The sequence below is a fragment of the Ovis canadensis genome, chromosome 5, assembly GCF_042477335.2.
Source record: "Ovis canadensis isolate MfBH-ARS-UI-01 breed Bighorn chromosome 5, ARS-UI_OviCan_v2, whole genome shotgun sequence".
In the NCBI taxonomy this organism is placed as follows: Eukaryota; Metazoa; Chordata; class Mammalia; order Artiodactyla; family Bovidae; genus Ovis; species Ovis canadensis.
In genome coordinates, this window is record NC_091249.1 from 62,243,630 (window position 1) to 62,269,906 (window position 26,277).

The 26,277-nt window shown below is 36.7% G+C and overlaps 1 protein-coding gene across 3 annotated transcripts; it reads right to left on the reverse strand.

Annotated features, from left to right (window-relative positions):
- Positions 1-26,163, reverse strand: NME5 (NME/NM23 family member 5). Of its 3 annotated transcripts, none has more exons than XM_069589827.1 (6): positions 25,895-26,163; positions 25,289-25,460; positions 19,512-19,717; positions 18,453-18,553; positions 11,589-11,707; positions 1-1,931 (listed from the first exon to the last, which is right to left on the reverse strand). In XM_069589827.1, the coding sequence occupies exons 2-6, from the start codon at positions 25,415-25,417 to the stop codon at positions 1,857-1,859; spliced, it is 630 nt and encodes a 209-aa protein (XP_069445928.1). In that variant the 5' UTR covers positions 25,418-25,460; positions 25,895-26,163; the 3' UTR covers positions 1-1,856. The 3 variants fall into 3 exon arrangements, with proteins under 3 accessions (XP_069445928.1, XP_069445929.1, XP_069445930.1); XM_069589829.1 differs by having other exon boundaries at positions 1,585-1,931; positions 11,615-11,707; positions 25,895-25,980; XM_069589828.1 differs by lacking the exon at positions 25,895-26,163 and having other exon boundaries at positions 1,583-1,931; positions 25,289-25,495.
- Between the last annotated feature and the right edge of the window lie 114 nt (positions 26,164-26,277).

Consider the following 26,277-nt stretch of genomic DNA (forward strand, 5'->3'; position numbering starts at 1 on the left):
TTTTTTATTTTTTAAAATATTTTATTTATTATTTATTTATTTGACTGAACTGGGTCTTAGTTATGGCATGTGGGATCTAGTTCCCTGACCAGGAATCAAACCCCAGGTCCTCTGCATCGGGAGCTCAGAGTCTTGGCCACTGGACCACTGGGGAAGTCCCTACTTAACATTTTTTAAACTAAGCTTTCTGAACTATGCATTAATTATGCATGTAAATACAGAATATAGGCTAGGGAAAATATAACTAAAATGCCATATCTCAAAATTAAAAAATAATGAGCAATATCTTATATCAGGCTTCTATTACTAAATGCTGCTACTGCTAAGTCACTTCAGTCGTGTCCAAATCTGTGTGACCCCATAGACGGCAGCCCACCAGGCTCCCCCATCCATGGGATTCTCTAGGCAAGAATACTGCAGTGGGTTGCCATTTCCTTCTCCAATGCATGAAAGTGAAAAGTCAAAGTGAAGTCGCTCAGTTGTGTCCAACTCTTCGCGACCCCATGGACTGCAGCCTACCAGGCTCCTCCATCTATGGGATTTTCCAGGCAAGAGTACTAGATTGGGGTGCCATTGCCTTCTCCACATCACTGTTAAAATCATATCCTAAACTGACAGCCATTGCAACAAAATGACCTCCATAAAGACAGCATGAGGGCAAGGGAGAGCTAGATGGGTGATGGATGACTTTGAGACTCATGGAGGAAAAATAACTAAGCATGGGAAAGGACGCCCTAAGAGACCACAAAGCACCATCATATGCATTCTTTGGGCAAACTTGCCAGAAGGAGCACAAGTACACAGTCACCTTCTCAGAGTTTTCCAAAAGTGCTCAGAGAGATGGAAGACCATGTCAGTTGAAAAATAAAATTTTGAAGGCATAGTAAAGGTAGACAAGGCCTTTATAACAGAGAAATAAAAACCTACATTCCTCCTAAAGGAGAAACAAAAAAGAAGCTCAAGGATCCCAATGCATACAAGAGGCTGCCTTCAGTTTTTCTCCTGTTCTTCCAAATCAAAAGAGAATATCCCAGCATACTAATTGGCAATGTTGCAAAGGAACTGGGAGAAACATGGAACAGCATTTCAGCAGATGACAGACAGCTTTATGAAAAGAAGCCTACTAAGATAAAGAAAAAACATGGAGCAAAAAAGATAGTCATCAAGGCTGAAAAGAAGGAAGAGAAAGAGAAGGAAGTTGAAGATGATAATAAGTAAATTGATTCTAGTTTCCTGCTTGTCTAAAAGCATTTAACCTCCCTGTGCACAACTCACTCTTTCTAAAGAAAAAAGAACTGTAAAGCTGTACAAGACTTTTTTAAACTGTATAGTTAACATACTACCAAATGCGTCTTTAGTTAGCCCTGCCCTGGTGGTATTTTCAATAGATACTAATTTTGCCTCATGTATTATGTGAGTTGTATTAATACACTGGCAAAGAAATGTAAAGTAGGTTCTTGTTGGTGCACAGCAAATATCAATTTTATATAGGGATGGTAGTTTTACCATCTTCAATTGTCTCTGATGCATCCTATATGAATTATTGTTCTCTTAACTGAACACCACTTTGTAACTGCAAAAATAAAAATTTGCAATTGTTTTATTGACATTCTAAGTGCTTCTCATGTTAATACCATTTTCATATTAGAAAAAAATAATACCCCAAACTAATGTTTTGTCTTAGATAATGTTATCTGCTGCACAAAATAGATATTCTTTCTAAAATTTATTTTTAAGAAATAATTTCACATGTAGTTACATAAACCCTTAGGAGTTACTTTTTTCTTAAGTAGAAGCATGCCTTTTATAGTAAGACTGCTCATGATTTGTTCTTTGAGGGTTTTATTTTAGTAAGATTATTCTGCAACTGGATGATGACACAGTTTAGGTTTGTTGGGATTATTTTTCAGCAGCCAATCAGCTAGCCAAATCTATGGAAAAGAAAAAAAACCTTTATGTTAATTAATGTTCACATACTTTCTTCAATATATACTCTATCAATTTAAGTTTCCAAAATCACTTTAAGAATAAGAAAATGACCACTAAAAACTGAAACAATAAATATTACGTTAGACAATATTGTCAAGCATAGATTCAAATTGGAAAGAAAGGTAAAACTATGTTCACAAATAACATGACCCTTGTATATACAGGTATAATATTCCTCCACCAGTTTATTGTACTTTGCAGATACAGCTTTTTTTTTTGTTTATAAATTGAAGGTTTTTGACCCCTCTGCATTGAGCAAGATTATCAGCATCATTTTTTCAAAAGCAATTGCTCACTTTGTGTCTCCATGTCTCTGTGTCTGCTAATTTTCATAATATTTCAAACATTTTCATCATTGTTAGATTTGTTATAGTGGTCTAGGGCTTCCCAAGTAGAGTGGTGGTAGAGAACACACCTGCCAATGCAGGAGACATAAGAGACGTGGGTTCCATCCCTGGGTCGAGAAGATCCCCCAGAGGAGGAAATGGCAACCCACTCCAGTATTCTTGCCTGGAGAATCCCATGGGCAAGAGGATAAAGGAGACTGGTGTGCTATAGTCCATAGAGTCACAAAGAGTCAAACATAACAGAAGTGACTTAACACACACATAGTGGTCTATGATCAGTGATCTTACTGCAAAAAAAAAATCATGACTCACTGAAGGCTAAGATGATGGTTAACAGTTTTTAGATTAAGTTATACACATTGTGTTTTTTAAGATATAATATTATTGTACACTTAATAGACTACAGAATAGTGTAACCCTTTTATATATGCATGGGGAAACCAAAAAACTTATATGACTTCCTTTACTGCAATACTTGCTTAACTGTCGTGCTCTGGAACCTAACTGGCAACATGTCCATGGTATGCCTGTATAAAAAATTCCAAAGAATCTAAGAAAGCTACTAGAGCCAATAAATGAATATGGCAAAGTTGCAGCTTACAAGATCAATACAGAAAATCAGTTGTGTTTCTACATACCAACAATGAATGATTCAAAAAGGAAATTAAGAAATCACTTTCATTTATAATAGCCTTGAAAAAATATCTAGGGTTAATTAACCAACCTGTGTCCTGAAAATCACAAAACATTGCTGAAAGAAACTGAAAGATCTAAATAAATGGTAAGACATCTCATGTTCATGGATAGAAAGATTTAATAATGTTAAGATGCTAAGATGTCAATGCTACTCATAGTGATCTACAGATTCAACACAATTCGCATCAAATTTCCAACTGCTGTTTTTGCAGAAATGGAAAAGTCAATCCTTAAACTCATATAGAATTTCAAGGAGCTCCAAATAGCTAAAAAAGTCATGAAAGAAAACCAAACTGGAGAATTTTCCAATTTTGTTCTTCCCAATTTCAAAATCTTCTATAAAGGTACAGTGATCAAGACAATGAGGTATATAGATATACACACAGATAAATGGAATAGAATTGAGAGTCAGAAATAAACCCATTTATATGACCAACAGATTTTTGACAATGGTTCCAAGCCCATTCAATGGAAAAGATACAGTCTCCACAACATATGGTACTTAGAAATTAGATTTCCACATGCAAAAAATGAAGTTGACCCCTATCTCACTTAATATAAAAAATTAATTCAAAGTTTGTCAATAACATAAATATAAGAGTTAAACTCATTAAAATCTTAGAAGAAAATAAAGCAATAAATCTTTATGACCTTGAATTTGACAACAGATTCTTAGATATGACACCATAAGCATAAGCAACAAAAAAAATTGGTAAATCAGACTTTATTAAATATTCAAAACTTTCATGTATCAAAGGACATTATCAACAAAGTTAAAGGACATGGGACTTCCCCTAGTGGCTCAAAGTGAAGAATCTGCCTGCCAATGCAGGAGACATGGGTTCGATCCCTGATCTGGGAGGATGCCACATGCTGTGAAACAACTAAGCCTGTGTGCCACAACTATTGAGCCTGTGCTCCAGAGCCTGGGAACTGCAGCTACTAAGTCCACGTGCCACAACTACTGAAGCCCGAGCACCCTAGGGCATGGTGCTCCCAATAAGATAAGCCACTGTAATGAGAAGCCCTTGTACTGAAACTAGAGGGTAGCCTCCTCTTGCTGCAACTAGAAAAAAGCCCACACAGCAAAGAAGATCCAAAAATAATAAATAAAATTATTATTTTTTAAAGTGAAAGGACAACCTATAGAAAGGGAACATATATTTGCAAGTCATATAAAGATTTAAAATCTATAACACATAAAGAACTCCTGCAACTCAACAACAAAAACAATTAAAAATGAGCAAAGAATATGAATATGAACAGACATTTCTCTGAAGAAAACATACAAATGGCCAGTAAGCACTTGAAAAGAGGGTCAACATCATTTGTCATTAGGGAAATGCAAACCAAAGCCACAATGACAGGCTATTTCACATCTAATAAGTTGGTTACAATTATTAAAAAAAAAAAATGGAAAAGAACAAGTGTTGGCCAAGACATGGAGAAACTGGAACACTCATGCATCGCTAGTGGGAATGTAAACGGGTGCAGCTGCTGTGAAAAATAACTTAGTGGTTACTCAATAAGCTAAATTCAGAATGATCATATGACCCAGAAAATTCACTGTTGAGTACATACTTCAAAGAAATGAAAACAGGTACTCAAACAGATACACCAGTGTTCACTGCAACATTATATACAATAGCCAGAAGGGAGAAACAATCTAAGTTTCTATCAACAGATGAATGGATAAATAATATATATACATATATATATAAAATCATCAAATATTATTCAATATAAAAGGGATAAAATTCTAGTACATGCTACTACATGAACTTCAAAGGCATTATGACAAGCGACATAAGTCAGACACACACACAAAAACAAATATTATATAATTCTTGTATGTAACATGTAAAATATCTAGAATAGACAAATTCATGGAGACAGAAAGACTAGAGGTTACTAAAGGGTGGCAGAAGAAGATAATAGGGAGTTATCACTTAATGGTTACAGTGTTTCTGTTTAGGGTGATGAAAAAGTTTTGGAAATAGGTAGTCATGATGGCTATACAAAACTGTGATTATAATTAATGCCACTGAACTGTACACTTGAAAATGGTTAAAATGACAAAGTTTATCTTATATTTATCACCAAAAAAACAAAAAAAATGTTAAGTATATACAGAAGTACTGAAAATAATGTTAAAAACAATTGTTTATTGTGGTACTGTTATCAGAACATACAGCTCAACATAATGGAATACATGCTCACATATAGAATTTTATATGTGATAAATGTGGCTTCATAAATCAATGTACAAGAACAACTGATCAGAAAAAAAATCAATTTAGATCTTCATTTTGTGATATATATAAAAGTAAATTCCAGAGACATAGGAAAGTTAAAAATGAAAAAAAACTATTACTAGAAGAAAATAAAAGTGAATATTTAGCAAAACCTTTAATGGAATAGAACTTTCTAAACTTAGATGATAAAGTAAAACTCACAATGAGAAAAAAATTAAGGTTTGACTTATTGAATATTATTTAAAAGGCAAAATTAGAAGTTAAACAAAAAGGAAATATTTTTGCAGCTAATAGAACAAGCTTGATATAACCAATACATAAAGAATTCTTATACCTATCCTTCTCAAACTAATCCAAAAAGCTGAAGAGGAAAAAAATGCTTCCAAGCTCATTCTAAGAGGCCAAGATTACCCTGACATCAAAACTAGACAAAACAACACCAGAAAAGAAAATTATAGGTCAGTATCACTGATAAGCATAGCAGCAAAAATCCTCAAAGAAAACTGAATTCTATACATTAAAAGAATCATACACCATGATCAAGTGGGACTTATTCCAGGGCTGCAAGGATGGTTCAATTCCTGCAAATCAATGTAATACATCACATTCTGAAGTATAAAAACCATACAATCATCTTAACAGATGAAGAAAAAGCTTTTGACAAAATGCAACATCCATTTACAATAAAAATTCTCAGCAAAGTGAGTATAAAGGGACGATACCTCAACATAATAAAGATCATATATGACTAGCCCACAGTAACATCATACAAGAATGCCCACTTTTTCCACTTTTATTCAGCATAGTGTTAAAAGTCCTAGCCACAGCAATCAGAAAAAATTAATTAAAAAAATAAAAGAAATCTGAACAGGAAAGGAAGAAGTAAAACTGTCACAATTTGAAGATAACATGATATTATACAGAGAAAACCTTAAAGACACCACCAAAAAACTGTTAGAACTAATAAACTCAGTGAAGTTGCACAGTACAGAAATGTGTTGCTTCTATACTATCAACAAAAAGAGAAATTAAGAAATCAATCACATGTACAATTGCATTAAAAAAATACCTAAGAATAAATCTAAGGAGGTAAAAGACCTGTACTAAGAAAACTGTTATTACACTGATGAAACTGAAAACACAAACAAATGGAAAAATATGTTCCATTCATGAATTAGAATTACTATTGTTAAAATAACCATACTAACCACAAGATTTAATGCAATCCCTATCAAAATACCCATGGCATTTTCCACAGAACTAGAACAAATAATTCCAAAACTTGTATGGAAACACAAAAGACATTCAATAGCCAAAATGATCTTGAGAAACAAGAACAAAGCTAGAGGTATCACATGCCATCCAACCATTTCATCCTCTGTCACCTCCTTCTCCTCCTGCTTTAGTCTTTCCCACCATCAGGGTCTTTTCAAATGAGTCAGCTCTTCATATCAGGTGGCCAAAGTATTGGAGCTTCAGCTTCAGCATCAGTCCTTCCAATGAATATTCAGGGTTGATTTCCTTTAGGATTGATTGGTTTGATTTCCTTGCTGTCCAAGGGACTCTCAAGAGTCTTCTCCAGCATTACAATTCAGAAGCATCAATTCTTCGGTACTCAGCCTTTTTGTACTGTCCAGCTCTCACATCCATTCACGACCACTGGAAAAACCATAGCTTTAACTATACAGACCTTTGTTGAAAAAGTGATGTCTATGCTTTTTAATAGAGGACGCTGCCCAGATGGAGCACGGCGGCAGGCTGACAAGATGCGAGCGTGGCGGCTCTGGGCTACGGTGCTGGTGGTGGGGGCACTGGCGGGCATCAGCATTGGAGGGCCCAACATCTGTGCCACACGAGGTGTGAGCTCCTGCCAGCAATGTCTGGCTGTGAGTCCCATGTGTGCCTGGTGCTCAGATGAGCTTTCTTAGGGCAGTCCCAACTAAGCCATGCCCTGTGGGGCCACCCAAGACAGGCGGGTCATGGTGGAGAGGTCTGATAGAATGTGGTCCACTGGAGAAGGGAATGGCAAACCACTTCAGTATTCTTGCCTTGACAACCCCATAAACAGTATGAAAAGGCAAAATGACAGGATATTGAAAGAGGAACTCCCCAGGTCAGTAGGTGCCAAATATGCTACTAGAGATCAGTGGAGAAATAACTCCAGAAAGAATGAAGGGATGGAGCCAAAGCAAAAACAATACCCAGTTGTGGATGTGACTGGTGATAGAAGCAAGGTCCGATGCTATAAAGAGCAACACTGCATAGGAACCTGGAATGTTAGGTCCATGAATCAAGGCAAATTGGAAGTGGTCAAACAGGAGATGGCAAGAGTGAAATCGACATTCTAGGAATCAGCAAACTAAAACGGACTGGAATGGGTAAATTTAACTCAGATGACCATTATATCTACTACTGTGGGCAGGAATCCCTCAGAAGAAATGGAGTAGCCATCATGGTCAACAAAAGAGTCCGGAATGCAGTACTTGGATGCAATCTCAAAAATGACAGAATGATCTCTGTTCGTTTCCAAGGCAAACCATTCAATATCACAGTAATCCAACTCTATGCCCCAACCAGTAACGCTGAACAAGCTGAAGTTGAATGGTTCTATGAAGACCCACAAGTCCTTTTAGAACTAAAACCCAAAAAAGATGTGCTTTTCTTTATAGGGGACTGGAATGCAGAAGTAGGAAGTCAAGAAACACCTGGAGTAACAGGCAAATTTGGCCTTGGAACACAGAATGAAGCAGGGCAAAGACTAATAGTTTTGCCAAGAAAACGCACTGGTCATAGCAAACACCCACTTCCAACAATATAAGAGAAGCCTCTACACATGGACATCACCAGATGGTCAACACCAAAATCAGACTGATTATATTCTTTGCACCCAAAGATGGAGAAGCTCTATACAATCAACAAAAACAAGACCAGGAGCTGACTATGGCTCAGATCATGAACTCCTTATTGCCAAATTCAGACTTAAATTGAAGAAAGTAGGGAAAACCACTCAACCATTCAGGTATGACCTAAATCAAATCCCTTACAATTATACAGTGGAAGTGAGAAATAGATTTAAGGGACTAGATCTGATAGATAGAGTGCCTGATGAACTATGGATGGAGGTTCGTGACATTGTGCAGGAGACAGGGATCAAGACCATCCCCATGGAAAAGAAATGCAAAAAAGCAAAATGGCTGTCTGGGGAGGCCTTACAAATAGCTGTGAAAAGAAGAGAAGTGAAAAGCAAAGGAGAAAAGGAAAGATATAAGCATCTGAATGCAGAGTTCCAAAGAATAGCGAGAAGAGATAAGAAAGCCTTCCTCAGCGATCAGTGCAAAGAAATAGAGGAAAACAACAGAGGAAAGACTAGAGATCTCTTCAGGAAAATTAGAGATACCAAGGGAAAATTTCATGCAAAGATGGGCACAATAAAGGACAGAAATAGAGGAAAACAATAGAGGAAAGAATAGAGATCTCTTCAAGAAAATTAGAGATACCAAGGGAACATTTCATGCAAAGATGAGCACAATAAAGGACAGAAATCATATGGACCTAACTGGGCAGAAGATATTAAGAAGAAGTGGCAAGAATACACAAAAGAACTGTACAAAAAAGATCTTCATGACAAAGATAATCATGATGGTAGGATCACTCATCTAGAGCCAGACATCCTGGAATGTGAAGTCAAGTGGGCCTTAGAAAGCATCACTACGAACAAAGCTAGTGGAGGCGATGTTAATTCCAGTTGAGCTATTTCAAATCCTGAAAGACGATGAAAGATGTGAAAGTGCTGCACTCCACATGCCAGCAAATTTGGATAACTCAGCAGTGGCCACAGGACTGGAAAAGGTCAGTTTTCATTCCAATCCCAAGGAAAGGCAATGCCAAAGAATGCTCAAACTACCACACAATTGCACTCATCTCACACACTAGTCAAGTAATGCTCAAAATTCTCCAAGCCAGACTTCAGCAATACAAGAACCGTGAACTTCCAGATGTTCAGGCTGGTTTTAGAAAAGGCAGAGGAACCAGAGATCAAATTGCCAATGTCTGCTGGATCATCAAAAAGGCAAGAGAGTTCCAGAAAAAAACCTATTTCTGTTTTATTGACTATGCCAAAGCCTTTGACTGTGTGGATCACAATACACTGTGGAAAATTCTGAAAGAGATGGAAATACTAGACCACCTGACTTGCCTCTTGAGAAACCTATATGCAGGTCAGGAAGCAACAGTTAGAACTGGACATAAAACAACAGACTGGTTCCAAATAGGAAAAGGAGTACTTCAAGGCTGTATATTGTCATCTTGCTTATTTAACTTATATGCAGAGTACATCATGAGAAACTCTGGGCTGGAAGAAGCACAAGCTGGAATCAAGATTGCCAGAAGAAATATCAATAACCTCAGATATGCAGATGACACCACCCTTATGGCAAATAGTGAGGAAGAACTAAAAAGCCTCTTGATGAAAGTGAAAGAGGAGTGAAAAAGTTGGCTTAAAGCTCAACATTCAGAAAATGAAGATCATGGCATCTGGTCTCAACACTTCATGGGAAATAGATGGGGAAACAGTGGAAACAGTGTCAGACTTTATTTTGGGGGGCTCCAAAATAGCTGCAGATGGTGACTGCAGCCATGAAATTAAAAGACGCTTACTCCTTGGAAGGAAAGTTATGACCAACCTAGACAGCACACCAGGCCTCCCTGTCCATCTCATCTCCCGGAGTTCACTCAAACTCACATCCGTCGAGTCCGTGATGCCATCCAGCCATCTCATCCTCCATCGTCCCCTTCTCCTCCTGCCCCCAATCCCTCCCAGCATCAGAGTCTTTTCCAATGAGTCAACTCTTCGCATGAGGTGGCCAAAGTACTGGAGTTTCATCTTTAGCATCATTCCTTCCAAAGAACACCCAGGGCTGATCTCCTTTAGCATGGACTGGTTGGATCCCCTTGCAGTCCAAGGGACTCTCAAGAGTCTTCTCCAACACCACAGTTCAAAAGCATAAATTATTCGGCACTCAGCTTTCTTCACAGTCCAACTCTAGCATCCGTACATGACCACTGGAAAAACCATAGCGTTGACTAGACAGACCTTTTTTTGGCAAAGTAATGTCTCTGCTTTTCAGTGTGCTATCTAGGTTGGTCATAGCTTTTCTTCCAAGGAGCAAGCATCTTTGAATTTAGGTGTCTGGAATCAGAGTTGAGTCCAGGCAAGATGACTTCAAGACAATGTTTAGGAAATGGAACCATGAGTATCTTTTTCTTCTCTTCTTTACGTTTTTCAGTAGTTTCAGGTTTCTTACTAAATTAAAATAAATACTATTTTCACAATGAAAGAGAATTATTAGAGAAATAACGTGTCAATGTTTTCCTTTTTGGTAAAAGTGGTAATGTTAACATGTGGGAAAGATTAAATCTTTTGTCTTTCAAAAAGGATTCCTTTTGAGAATTCTAACAAAGGCCAAACATATTATTTTGGTAGGGCTGATATTAAAATAACCTTCCCTGATTATCTCTAAGACTCTTCAGATGGGCGGGTGTATCTATAAGGAAGGATCCAGGCTGACAGTTGGCCCTGGATCATCATCCTAAGTCCTCATACTCAACAGTTCTTCCACCTGAATGAGCAATGTTGAGGCATCAAGTATGTGAATAAATGCAAATCTTCTATTCAGAAAATTTAGATATCACGAGAAATAAAAATGATGAACAAAATTCAAGTATATATCTAATTTTATCATTTGATTATATAAATTATACACAAAAACAATGCTGAGCAATTGAAGGATGCAATGACTGAAAATGTACTTAAAATGTTTTTTAAGAGTCAAAACACAGCAAGAAAATAAGCACAGTTTACCCTGGAGCAACAGAGATTTGAACTGTGGGGGTCCACTTATGTGGAGCCTTTTTTCAATAGTAAATACGACAGTACTACACAATTCACAACTGGCTGAACACAAGATGCAGAAATCACAGATACAGAGGAACTGAGGATACGAGTTCCTACTATAAATTATATGCCAGATTTTTTTTTAAGTATTTATTTATTTTGGCTGCACTGGGTCTTAGTTGTTGCACATGGGAGCTCTTAGTATGCCAGACTTTTGACTGTGCAAAGGGTCAGCGCCCCTAAGTCCTACTCTTACTCAAGGGTCAACTGTAATCAAATGTTATACAAAAGGAAGTATCTAAAATGTATATAAAATAGCTTTAAGTGACTTTCTATATATTTCAAAGAATATTTTAATTCTGAAAGCTATAGACAGTATTCTTCAGTATGAATAAAAAGATTTCTTACAAAAGGATCTGCTGGTTTTTGCTTACAAAGTTCTGTGAGTCCTTTAAGCAGAGTTGGCGTTACATACAAATTTAAATAGTCCTTAGCAGCTTGTCCAACTGGAATGGGCTCAACAATCACTGCAAATACAAATGTATTCCCATTAAAGCTAACATAAATGATGAAATATTATAGTCATTAAAAAGGACACATTCAAAGAAATTTTAATGACATGAGAAATACTTAGTTTTTCTTTTTTAAAAAAAGTAAACAGAAATAGATACATAGTGAATAGTTTGTTCAAAAACACAATCACACACACACACAAATAAGACTCATACAAATAGCAAAAAATACATCAATATATTGATAGTGCTCACACACAAGATTCTGATTATGTTTTCAACAATCTCCTTTTTTGCATTTCCATTTTTTAACAGTAAATACATAATGGACAATGTTTTGAAAAGCTGAAAGAATATATATAATCTAGATTAATTCATCACAAAAATTAACTCCTGTCAACAAAATGGAGGCAGTTTGCACAGTGGAAAATCCCATGGACAGAGGAGCGTAGTAGGCTACAGTCCATGGGGTTGCAAAGAGTCAGACATGACGGAGTGACTTGACTTCACTTCACAGGTATGAGTGAATAATACATGCTTCTTGCTCTCTTATAAACTATTGAATATACACATAAGTCCTATTTATATGATAGTATATATTAATATTGCGGCTTATCTTTCAATTGTTAAAATAAATTATATAGATTTAAGGAAATTTTAGTCTTTTCAGCTTTCTTTGAACACTATAGGTGACCCAGACTTGCAATACAACAAAAAACATATTTCTACCAGAAACAAAAAGGGTCCCAGTATCTCTATATTCTTGCCATTGATTATAGCTATTCTAGTGGGTAAGCAAAGGTATCTCATGGTGCTTTCGATTTGCATTTCCTCAGTGATTATACTGAGCACTTTTTCATGTACTTATTAGCCTGTTATCTTTTGTGAAATGCCTATTCAAATCTTTTGCACAGTTTTTAATTCAGTTGTTTGTACTGAGTTGTAAAAATTCTTTATATTAATATATTCTAGATATAAGTGCTTTATCTGATATATGATTTGCAAGTATATTCTCCCAGTCTATGATTTATTTTTTCATATGTTTAATGATGACTTTTTAAGAAGAAAAGCTTTGAATTTTGATGTAGTCCAATGTATCAGTATTTTATTTTACAGATCATATTTGTGATGTCATATGTAAGAACTCTTTGTCTAACTCAAGGTAATAAAGATTTTCTATATTTTCTTCCAGTTAGAAGAGTTTGTGATATGAGCTCCCTTTTGCTTAGCAGTCAGTCAGGAATGATATACAAAACCCCACAAAATGATGAGTCACTAAAGCAAGTTATAAAGATATTCTAGGACATATTCCTAATCCTTGAAAAAGCTGGTGCTCTTCCTAAAAACCAAAGCTAGTTTTTAGCTCTTATGTTTAGGTCTATTTGTGTATGGTGTGAAGCAAGGGTCTATGCTGGTTTTTGTTTTTGCATGTGGATATCCAGTTGTCTTTGCACCATTTGTTGAATAGATCACCCTCTCCCCATCAAATTGTCTAGGCACTTTCATGGAAAATCAATTGGCCATAAATGTAAGAATCTACTTCTAGATTCTCAATCCTGCTTCATTGATCTTTATGTCTATCCTTACGTCAGGACCATACAGCCTTAATTACTGTGGTTTCATAATAGGTCGAAATCAGGCTAGTGGAAGTCTTCCAACTTTGTTCTTCACTTTCAAAATTGCCTTAGCTCTTCTAGATACTTTGTAATTCCATATACGTTTTGGAATTGACTTGTTAATTTCTACATAAAAGCATGCATAGACTTTAATAGGGACTACATTAAATTTATCCACCAAATTAGAGTGAACTGTCATCTTGACAATATTGACTCTTCTGATCCAGGAAAGTGTTAGTTGCTCGATTGTGTCCCACTCTTTGCAAACACATGGATTGTAGTCCATCAGGCTCCTGTGTTCATGGAATTCTCCAGGCAAGAAAACTGGAGTGGATTGCCATTTCCTTTTCCAAGAGACCTTCCTCACCCAAGGATCGAAACCAGGCCTCCCACATCGCAGGCAGATTCTTTACTACCTGAGCTAGCAGGGAAGCCCCTAAAAGGGGATGTCTATTTATTTAGATATTCTTTCATTTCTCTCAGCAACATTTTGTTTTGTACTCTTCAGTGCACAAGAACTGCACTTCTTTTGTTAAATTTCTTCTTAAATATCTTATTGATTTTGACGCTATTGTAGATAAAATTATCTTCATTTTTGGATTGTTTCTCTATTTTTGAAAATCATTTATTATTTGTCTCTGGCCATTTATTATTTGAATTTTGGAGACTTTCCACTAACCTGATTTCAAAACCTTTAATGAGGAACAACTGACACTTGGCTGCTGGGGAAGGGAGGCCAACTCTGGCTGGTACCCTGAGGCTTGGGAGACTTGGATTTTCAAATAATATCAGAATTCCTCCTGGGAACATTGGCTCTATCCATGCTTGGTACCTCTGAGATGAACTGATGTTTCTCTGAGAAGAACTGATGAATTGGAGCTATGGTTCAAAAGAAGTCCTGTTCTTGGTTACTTGACTACTTAATGATTGAAGGGGTCAGGCACCCAAGCAGTAATAGTGTGGCCCAGATTCTAGAACTGCTACTAGATGAGTACTGCGTGCAACAGCTAAAGTTTGAGGGCGAGACCTCAGTGTCAGTCACTGAAGAGGGCCTGGAACTTCCAGAAGACGAGGAGAAAAAGAGATAGGAAGAGGGCCTTCCTAATGGCTCAGTGGTAAAGAACTCATCTGCCAGTGCATGAGACAAGGGTTTGATCCTTGGTCCAGGAGGATCGCACATGCTGTAGAGCAACGAAGCCCGTGTGCCAAACTGAGCCTGTGCTCTGGAGCCTGGGAACTCCAACTACTGAGTACACATGCAGAAACTACTGAAGCTTGTGCACTGTAGAGCCCATACTCTGCAATAAGAGAAACCACTACAATAAGAAGCCCATGCACTGCAACTAGAGAGCAGACCCGCTTGCAGCAAGTAAAGAAAAGCCTACACAATAACAAAGACTCAGCACAGCCCAAAATAAATAAGAAACAGGAAAAGAAAAAGTTTCAAACCCTCTGCAAAAAAGATGGTTGTATCAAACCTACTGGTGACATCCCTGTGCTGCATTGTCACGAGCACGCACAGCTGGATAGCAAACATGGAAAGAATCATGAAGGCTCAAGCCCTAAAAGACAACTCAACAATAGGTTATAGCGATAGTGAAGTTGCTCAGTTGTGTCCGACTCTTTGCAATCCCGTGGACTGTAGACTGCAGGCTCCTCTGACCATAGGATTTTCCAGGCAAGGATACTGGAGTGGGTTGCCATTTCCTTCTCCAGAGGGTCTTCCCGACCCAGGGACTGAACCCAGGTCACCCACATTGCAGGCAGTCTCTTTACCATTTGAGCCACTAAGGAAGCCCTGGCAGCAAAGAAGCACCTGGAGGTAAACCCTAGACCACTTCATCATCAAGACCCTGAAGCAAAAGGCTGATAATAATGACAAGTCTTTGAAGGACCAGGTAATCCTACTGTATGAAGTGGCTCTCCTATCTTGACTTTAGTCTGGAGGATCCCCAGACCCATGCTAACAGGGTCTACAGAATGATCAAATTTGGTCTTGGTATCCACGAGAATGACCCCACTACTGACAACAGCAATGCTGCCATAACTGAGGAGATGTCGCCCTTGGAAGGAGATGATGACCCTTCTCATATGGAAGAAGTAGACTAAGCTCTGCCTGAGGCTTACGTGGTTACGTGTTCAACACTCTGTCTCCATTTCTTCTGATAACATGTTTTCAAGTATTTATTTTTATTAGCATTTAAAAATATGTATGGCATGACAATTGCTTTAGGGGAAAGTTAAGATTTCTATTAAGCGTGATACTTTAGGCACTGAAGTAGAGCTAGCTTTTTTTCCTAGTTTCATGTTGGCTTATTTTAACAGACAGAAGTAGTGTTTGTTGTAAGGTGTATGTAACCTATGTTAACTTCTCAGTCTGAAATGTTTAGGTATCAAGCAGATTCTTTAGTGGACCAAATCTCATCACTAAAGTGTTCTGAAGTATACACCTTGATATTTAAAAGAAAAGTACTCATTAAAGCAACTTTCATTTAATGGGATCTACTTTTTAAACCTTCCAACCCCTACAGTCATAGTACCGCATGTGCCAGGACCCTAGAAATTAGTATGTTAAACTGAACCAACTTGATGGGAGTCACTATCCATATATAGGGATTGTTTTATAAAGGAAAATAATATTTAGAATAGCAAAATTATAAGCCTACCTAGGCATGTTGCAAAGCCATTTGAAAAATAACTCAGAACAAGTTTTGTGAGTGGAAATGTAGTGTTCAAGCCACACACTTAAGAGTTGAAACAAATATAGATATATAAAAAAGAAAAATCCTATTACGAAACCACAATATTAAGACTGTATGGTACTGACATAAGAACAGACTATAAAGATCAATGAAGCAGAACTGAGAATCTAAAAGTAGATACTTACATATATGGCCAACTGATTTTTGACAACAGAGTTGGCTGAATTAATGAGAAACTAAAACGTGCTTCATGTTTCTCACATAAATAAATTTTCACTGTACTTTTAAAGGCTTTTACATGGCAGAAGTTATACACTGCACTGTATATTTATTTTTCTGGCCTTTTCAAATAAAATCATCTTGAGAGAGCAGGGAAATCTTATTCATTTTTGTATTTCTGGCACAACTCAGTAAAACTTGCTGAATGAATGGAATGTAGTAAAGCTTTGAATCTTTGTAACTTGCTTTAGTGACTTATCATATAGGGTTCTGTACGTAGTTCCTCACTGCTAAGCAAGAAGGAGCTCATATCACAAACTCCAAAAACCTTCTCTCAAGGACTTCACATTCTCATAGCAAGACATCTGTAGTGTAGTAGGTAATCATTTGTATCTGTCCTACAACTGCTGCTTCTCAAATGTCTAAGACGATTAATTAATAATATCAAAAGCAATACAAACTAACAGCGTAAGGATATAACCCTATGAGTAACACGGGCTTCTAAAAAATTTGTTCCACTTAAGATAAATGAGTTTTTAACTCTATTTTAGTTAAAAGCTAAGAAGAAAAAGTCTAATTCACTAGTAGGACAAGATCTAAACATCTACCACATCAAAAAACATCTCATGTTCAAGATGTGCCCCAAATAATACAGAAGCAGGAGAAATACAAGCAGGAGTGACAGATGAAACAAGACTGGTCTAAATCAACTATACTTCAATTTTTTTTAAAAAAAGCAGACAGACCAAAATCATTGAAACTGAATGCTGGGTTCATTAGTGGCTTATTATACTATGTGATCTTTGTTGTCGTTCACTCAGTCATGTCTGACTCTCTGTGACCCCACGGACTGCAGCATGCCAGGCTTCCCTATCCTTCACCATCTCCCCAAGTTTGCTCAAACTCATGTCCATTGAGTTAGTGATGCCATCCAATCATCTCATCCTCTGTCATCCCCTTCTCCTCCTGCTTTCCCAGCATCAGGGTCTTTTCTAATGAGTCAGCTCTTCCCAACAGGTGGCCAAAGTATTGGAGCTTCAGCTTCAGTCCTTCCAATGAATATTCAGGACTGATTTCCTTTAGGATGAACTGGTTGGATCTCCCTGCAGTCCAAGGAACTCTCAAGAGTCTTCTCCAACACCACAGTTCAAAAGCATCAATTTGTCAGCACTCAATCTTCTTTATGGGCTAACTCTCACATCCATACACAACTACTGGAAAATCCACAGCTTTGACTAGATGGACCTTTGTTGGCAAAGTAATGTCCCTGCTTTTTAATATGTTGTCTAGATTGGTCATAGCTTTTCTTCCAAAGAGCAAGCATCTTTTAATTTCATGGCTGCTATGCTATCTCCTTTTGTGTAAATATTCCAAAATAAAAACAGCTCCAAAGAAAAAGACACCTTAAGGAGATAGATATGACAGAAATTTCTGTCACAGTAGGAATTAAGTATGTAGTAAGCAAATCCTTTTGTGTATAGATATCTTTAAAACAGTTTTTGTTTGTTCAAAAATCCAAACTTTTAAATCTCCAAGACAATTTTCAGTTTTCTTTGAATAAATCTTTAGCAGAAAAATACTGAGGAATAGGTCTAAATTACTGAGAGGAATAAAAGGCCAAAAAATTTTTTCAAAACTGTCCAATGCTTTGACTTTTTTCTATATAATGAAAATCACCAAATTTCTTTTCTGCTCTAAAAATAAGAACATCAGTGTCATTCCTCATGATACCCACTTCTAAAAAGTTTATAACTTCACAGGATAGAAACAAAAAAAAGGGGATGGAGAACTATGAGTTTCATAAAAGCATGAGTGTTTGTTAGATAAACAGTAAACTGTTATTAGAGAATATGGCAAATCCATCAAAAGTGCCAAAGAAGAGTCTCTTTTCATTTGTAACAAATTTGACTAATGCATTTAGGGATAACTAAAAGGAGTAATAACACAGAAGAAGAAAAACCCTTAATATGCCCAGTCCAAAATAAAGGAAAGAAAGGTAAACTCCTTTCTTTCAAAAGATTCCCTAGAGGTCACAATTTCATTCTGAGAAAAACATTAAGTTTTCTATTCTTGGCTTCAAATTGTTAAGTCACTACAACTTGAAAATACAACAGAATATACTGGAGATAAACCCTGTTATCTTCTTTCCCAGCTACATCTCCAAAATTAAGAAAGAAGGCAAACAAGTAAATGCAATTAACTAATTACTCATTTGTAACTCACCTGCAGGAAACATGAATCGAATTTCTCTTTCTGCTGCAGCAAAATCATTACTTCCATGAAGTGCATTTCTTAGTTCATCTGTGCCATAAATCGCCCTCAGACTGAAAGCAAGTTAGAAATGATGACCACCCAATCTGACATTCTTTCCTTACTTTTTACTTATGTATTCTACTTAGAAATTTTACAGAAGCATCTCCACTTCTCACATATGGAGGTTTTAATCTATTTTGACTTTAAGCATAAATCTATCTATATGACGGAGAAGGCAACGGCACCCCACTCCAGTACTCTTGCCTGGAAAATCCCATGGATGGAGGAGCCTGGTAGGCTGCATTCCATGGGGTCGCAAAGTTGGACACGACTGAGCGACTTCACTTTCACTTTTCACTTTCATGCATTGTAGAAGGAAATGGCAACCCACTCCAGTGTTCTTGCCTGGAGAATCTCAGGGACAGGGGACCCTGGTGGGCTGCCGTCTATGGGGTCGCACAGAGTTGGACACGACTGAAGTGACTTAGCAGCACCAGTAGTATCTACATGAGGGTCAAATATATTTAAATATGTAGGAGAGATATACTGGAAAAATAGTTATCTGGGTGAAAAAGAGGTGTTATCTTGTAACAATTGAAAAAACAATGGTATTTTCAAAAGTGTCAAGAACTCAATGTCCTCTGGTTTCTAAACATTAAAGATAATGCTGAAAATCTGAGTTTCTAATCTCTATTACTAACATTCAACGAAATACCATCCCAATTTTCCCATGAAAATTCCTATACCGGTGGCAGTTTAATTCAAGAATGAGAGAAAAATAAGGCTAGTCAACCATAAATCAAACATTCTCTGAGACCTTTTGTGGTATTTGATATTAAAGTACACACATTTATGTAGTTAAAACACAGAATGGACCTTCCCCACCCAACCCTGCATCACCACCAAAAAAAAAAAAAAAAATCAGGTTATTCAGGAAAACTTTCAAATTAAAGTAAATTCTTATTACAATGAAATCAGATTTTTTTTCATTTTCATAGTTGTATTCCATTTCTCCCCTAGGAAAGTTACCTGTCTGGATGTGTCTCCTTAGCTACTAAGCTATTACTTGGTCCCAAGAGTTCTTTCCAGTAAGAGATGGCATTATATCTAGCTAATATCATGGCAACAAGTGGTCCAGAACTCATGTAAGCTGTTAAATTGGGGAAAAACATTTTCCCATATTGTTCCACATAAAAGTTACTACAGTGCTCAGGGCTGAGATGTAGTTTTCTTCTCTAAAAGAGAAACAAAGTCAACAAAAGCATTATTGACAGTTCAGTAACACCTCATTAATTCACTAATGGGGTTCCCTTGTGGCTCAGCTGGTAAAGAATCCACCTGCAATGAAGGAGACCTGGAGAATTCCATGAACTGTATGTATAATCCATGTGATCACAAAGAGTTGGACACGACTGAGTGACTTTCCCAAGTCACTAATAACTTGAAATAGTACCAATTTGACCACAAAAGACACACATATACCCCAATGTTCATTGCAGCATGGTTTACAATAGCCAGGGCATACAAGCAACCTAGCTGTCCATCAGCAGACAAATGGACAAGAAAGCTGCGGTACATATACACAATGGAATATTATTCAGCTATTAAAAAGAATGCATGTGAATCAGTTCTAATGAGGTAGATGAAACTGGAGCCTATTATACAGAGTGAAGTAAGTCAGAAAGAAAAACACCAATACAGTATATTAACGCATCTATATGGAACTTAGAAAGATGGTAACGATGTCCCTATATGTGAGACAGCAAAAGAGACACAGATGTAAAGAACAGACTTTTGGACTATGTGCAAGAAGGCAAGGGTGGGATGATTTGAGAGAACAGCATTGAAACATGTATATTACCATATGTGAAACAGAATGCCAGTCCAGGTTCAATGCATGAGACACAGCACTCGGGGCCAGTACAGGGATGACCCCGAGGGATGGGATGGGGAGGGAAGTGGGAAGGGGGTTCAGGATGGGGAACACATGTACACCCATGGCTGATTCATGTCAATGTATGGCAAAAACCACTACAATATTGTAAAGTAACTAGCCTCCAATTAAATAAAATTTTTTTTAATGTAGGCTTTAAATAAGAATTATTACTTAAGAAAAACTACTCTTGTTTGGCAGCCTCCTTCAACCTATGGTATGTTAATGGTGGCTCAGCAATAAAGAATCCACTTGCCAGTGCAGAAGAAACAGGTTCGATCCCTGGGTCAGGAAGATCCCCTGGAGAAGGAAATGGCAACCCACTCCTGTATTCTTGTATGGGAAATCTCATGGACAGAGGAGCCTGGAGGACTACAGGCCTTGGGATCACAAAAAAGAGTCAGACAGGACTTAGTGACTAAAAAACAAAAACAATATTAATGACAAAATAATCTTCTCTCCTTAAAGTAAAAACATGCCAATCTTCAATATCTTGTTAATACGTATTTCGTATAGAGTAAAAAATACTTTAGAATATTCCAAATTCATCTTTCCCTAACTATTTGTGAAACTTCCCTACATTATTCTAGAGAACTGGTCTCATTATGGTGCAACATGATGCAGTAAACAAGGTTTTCACTTGTTTCCTTATTCTGGTTCTGCCATAAATATGTTGACTCAGAAAGAGCTTAAGATAAGTAGTTAGCATTAAGCTTGTTAATTTGAAAGAAAATAAAATGTTTGAGACAAAGAAATATTAATTTTTTTCACAAATGAGAAGCTATATGAATTATTAAATTTTTAAAAATCATAGAAGCCAAGTCAATCATTCTTCCAATTTTTCTATCTTAACTCCATTCACAAGTCACTTCCTGCTTACTCAATTGCTGTTTAGAGAAACCAAATCTAATCACAGGCAAAAATGACAAATCTACCATCATTCAGCTATCTAAGATCCACATTTATTGCTCATTAAACACCTGGAATAAAAGAATTTCTATTTCCAAAAAAACCCCACAAAACTATCCTATGTCTTCAGGTTTCAGAAACTTGATAAAATTGCTTGGTTTGTAGAGAGGGATCTAAACTGCCCCAGTTAAAGAAGCCTGGAAAGATGCTTACTAGGTAGTTCAGCACTACTATGAATAGGCTCTACTGGACAAAAACTAACATTCTCACAGTCAAGGATCAGTTATGGAAGCTGATGGAAGTTATGGACTAAGTCACTTCAGTCGTGTCAACTCTTTGTAACCCCATGGGCTGTAGTCCTCCAGGCTCCTCTGTCCATGGGATTTCTCCAGGCAAGAATACTAGAGTGGGCTGCCATTTCCTTCTCCAGGGATCGTCCTGACCCAGGGATCAAACCAAAGTCTCTACGTCTCCTGCAGGCAGGTTCTTTACCACTAGCACCACCTGGGAAGCTCTAGTACTACTAAAAAAAAAAAAAGGTACTGACATCTGTTTTCATATTAAAATTCATATAGTCAAGAAATAGAAGAAATCTGAGAAGTGATAACAGCACTTGATTTAGTATAATCATTGATTCTATTATTTTAAAATTAAGACATGCCTGTATTTGTGATTCTTATGCTTACTGGTTTGAGTAATTTTGTTGTTGCTGGGTTAAAAATCTCATCTGTTGCACTGTAAGCACTTAACTGCCACATATCCCTTAACAAGCAAGGGAAGCTACCTTTTGCAGGTATGCCAGCTAATGTAGCATAATTTTAAAACCTGAGGGCTCATTTTAAAGTAAAGCTGATAATGAATCAACGATTCCATCAATTACTTCCAAATTAGATCAGATAAACTTTTTTGTAATTTAGATTAATATTTTCACGAGATAATTCTCTGGCAGTCCAGTGGTTAGGATGCTGTGCTTTCACTGTAGAGGGCATGGATTCAATCCCTGGTCAGGGAACTAAATCTTGCAAGCCACGGCCAAAAGATAAATAAATAAACAACAAAAAAAAAGTATTTTCACAAAGAGAAGTGAACTTTATATCAGAAAAGGAGGTTGGTCTAGTGGGTAAGACTCTGCGCTCCCAATTCAGGGGCCCCTGGTTCAATCCCTGGTCAAGGAACTAGATCCTACACGCCACAAGAGTTTGCTGTGGCCCCTACCAAAAAAAAAAAAAAAAAAGGTCCTGCATGCAGCAACTAAAGATCCTGAGTGCTACAACTAAGACCCAGCACAGCCAAATAAATAAATTAAATATCAAAAAAAAAAAGGAACCAATAGTTTGTTTTAACACAGGAAAGACTGCCACCTACTAAATGAACACATCATTTTTTAGAAGGTTTTTTCCTAGATAGGAAAAGAAAGCTTCAAGTTCAATGAACTCTCAACTACAATAAAGCCTATTTTAAAGCATATAATACACAGGACAAAAATTATTCCACTGACAAGAGATACCTGGAACAGCAAAGTCAGAGACAGAAAGTAGAATAGTGTTACCAAGGACTGGGGAGAGGGCTAAGCTGAGAACTGTTAATGGGTACAGAGTGTCAGTTTGAGATGATGAAAAAGTTCTAGATATGGTCAGTGGTGACAGTTGCACAACAATGTGAAGGTACTCTAATGCCCTTGAACTGAAACAGTTACAACAGTAAATTTTATGTTGTATATATTTTATCATAATTAAACCAAAAAGAAGCATACTACATACCAAGATGTTCTTTGGTTTAAAACTTATTGCTGACTAGAGAAAGTGTTAAATATTAACATTTACACTGTTTTTTTATAAGAAGTTTTAATTTCTAATTATTGCTTGCTGCTTAATTATTTTTTCACTAATTCTTTTCAAACTTCTAAAAATCAAATTGGAAACTTTATCTTATTTGTATGTTTTGTCTTTCTTCTAAAATTAATGAGTAACATACTTCAGGGATTAAAAAATTCAAAGCAATATAAAAAGGTTCATACTGAAAAATTTCATTCCCATTCCTGTCCTAATTCAGCCTGTTCTTCCTTACCTTCTATATGCAACCATTTTTTACTGTTTATTTAAAATTCATTTTGTAAATTCTTCTAAATTCATTTTGTAAATACTGGCAAACATGAATATATATTACTTTTTCTCTTTCTAGCATAGAAAAAAGCTACACATTGTTCTGCATCTTGCTTTTTTCCCTAGCAGGACACAGAGAGGTTCTTCATTGCTCTTTTTATAATTAGTTGCATAGTATTCAATTTGGCAAATTCGTCAGGGTGAATTTAACCAATTTCCTAATGTGGGGTTATTTTCAATTTTTTGCTTGTAAATAAATAATGCTACAAAAAATTACCTAGATATATGTCACTGCATATTAATACACAAGTTATAGGAGAGATTCCCAGAAGTAGTACTGCTGGGTCAAAGGGAAGATGCATCTGTAAATACTGATAGATAATCGCCAGATTCCCTTCCATAGGGGTTATGTCATTTACTTTTATATTCTTGCCAGATGGTAGTTCAGTGTCATTTTAATTTGCTTTTTTCCTGCTTAGAGATTGAGCATCCTTTACCATGTTTTAGAAGCATTTTTATTTCTTTGACCATCCACATGTACTGCCCATTTTCAACCGAATTTTTATCCTGTTTTAGGAGCTTTTTATACATTTGGGAGATTACTCTTTATGAGTTACAAGTATTTTTTCCAAGTTTGTCACCTGTGTTTTGCCTTTGCTTATTATGCTTATTTGGCCATGCTCAAGTTTTTTATGTTTATATTTTTATCAATCTTTTATTTTACAGTACCCAGTAAAAAGGCTGTCCCCTTCCGAGAATAAAAAGAAATTCAGCCATTTTTCTTCTAGAGTTTATATGGTTTAGTTTTTTAATATTTAAATGTCAAATTCATTTGGAATTTATCCTGGTATATATAGTGTAATATTTGAATCCAAGTTTTTTTTTTAAGTGGCTACCCAGTTTCCTAACATTTATTTAAAAGCTCATCTTTATCTGAATCTTTTAATTAATTATTTCTTTATACTTTCCCTTATACTACTCCCTTAAATTTTCTTGTAGCATCTCACCCTCAGCCTCCACGTATCCTTCTAAGTTCATTTAAAAACCCATCTTCTGAAGACTGAAGTTATCTTTTTTATTTTTTAAAAGACTCAACAAGCAATATGACAGTCAATAAATATAATAAAAAGTGAAATTTCAAATAAGAATGGTACAAAAAAGGAAAATTAAAAATATTCCATTCTATTTGATAGTCTTTATATATTCAAACTACTAACTGCAGAACAAGGAAAAGGCTTAAAACATTAAATTAAAAAAAAAAACACAACTCAACAGTCTAAAAATTCATCAAGAGAAGATCAAGTAAATAAACTGTGGTTTATTAGGACAGAAGAGTATTTACACAGAAGTTAGATTCAGAAGTAATGATCTGGCATGCTATCTGAGGGAGGGTAAAGAGGGTCCAGGGAGGGCGACTGTCCTACTTTATGGGGGAAACATATTTGTAAATGCACACAAAAATTCTGGAAGAAAATAAAGTGTCAAGTGATTGTCTCTGCAGATTGAGAGTTGATGGGAGAAAGAAGCTTTACTTCTCATTTTATATATTTTTAAACTGTGAAAATACTTTTTGGAAAATTATCACATATAACTTTTATATTCAGAAGAGTAAACCTAAATTTCATGCTAAATACGAAGGATTGAACTGGGCTAACACATATACATAAACATTTTCAAAAGGTAAAATCAAAGGTATTCTAAAACAAGTTTAGGGATATAACTCTATGAGTAAGAAGAGCTTTCAAACATACCTTTTATTTAAGATAAAGTGAATTTTTAATTCTATTTTAGCTAAAAGCTAAGGCAGAAAAGTCTAGTTCAGTAGAGAGGGAAAAAACATGATCATACTGCCCAGAAGTTACCTGAACAATGGTGAATCCAGATCTGAGAATAATATCTTGTATCTCCTCCTCTTTGTCAACAATATCTGGTTTGATAATAGCCAGAGTCTTTTCTACGTAGATCTGAGGTGGGGGCATTGATAGCTCCATTCTGGCTTTTGAGCTACAATTTAAGGTCCTTCACGCGAATCAACTGCAATGACATGCACCCGCACCCCCAACTTAATGTAATTGTGACTAAACAGCATTATCAGGTGCTTGATTTTTATTAATTTATAAAGCTGGAAACTGTCGGAGTTTTTTCCACAAGCAGTGTCTCAATAATAAGATTTTTACTCTGTCTCCTGCCATGGGTTTTCCTAGGTGCTTTCATTAAGTTAGGAGAGCCCAAGGAGCAAGACAAAGCCGAGGACTCGAGGAGCCCAGGAGGAGACTAGGTCTGCAACTCTCCACGCCACTCAGCACCACCCTCCACAGTGCACACACACACACCCTCTCTCCACCCCCTCCCGCCACCAGGAGGCTTAGGGTAAGGCCCGGCTGGAAAGCAGAATTCCTGGGTACCCTGGATCTCTGTGGGCTGCACCCCAGATTTCTTCAGAGTCCGGCCCTCATCTGGGCACTCACCTTAGCCTGGGCTCCTTTAGTGTCACAGATTGTTGCCAGGAGACCAGAAACCCAGCTTAGAGACGGTGGCTGCAGAGGGCCAATTCCAGTAGAGCACTTCAGTCTTTGGCTAGCTCCTTTTAGCCAAGAAAGGGAACCCACCACAGGGATTTTTATCCCCTTGCAAATCTTAAAAGCAGTAGATGTTTTCTAACATTTTCCTCATAATTTATTTTATTTCATCCTCCTAGTCATTCAAAGGACACTTGTATTATCTCCACTTTACAAATGATGAGATAAATCATTGGTGCTCTCCCTCATCCTACCCCCAGTACCTTCCATTCTATGTAAGAAAATCTGTGTCAGATACCTTCCATATTTCACCAGACAATGTTATCCCCTCT

Coding starts and splice junctions, on each gene's coding strand:
- NME5 (XM_069589827.1), bottom strand. CDS start 25,417: ATGGAGCTATCAATGCCCCCACCTCAGATCTACGTAGAAAAGACTCTG. Junction 18,554..19,511: donor AAGGAGACACATCCAGACAG/GTAACTTTCCTA, acceptor ACTTGCTTTCAG/TCTGAGGGCGATTTATGGCA. Junction 1,932..11,588: donor AAAAACCAGCAGATCCTTTT/GTAAGAAATCTT, acceptor TCTTTTCCATAG/ATTTGGCTAGCTGATTGGCT.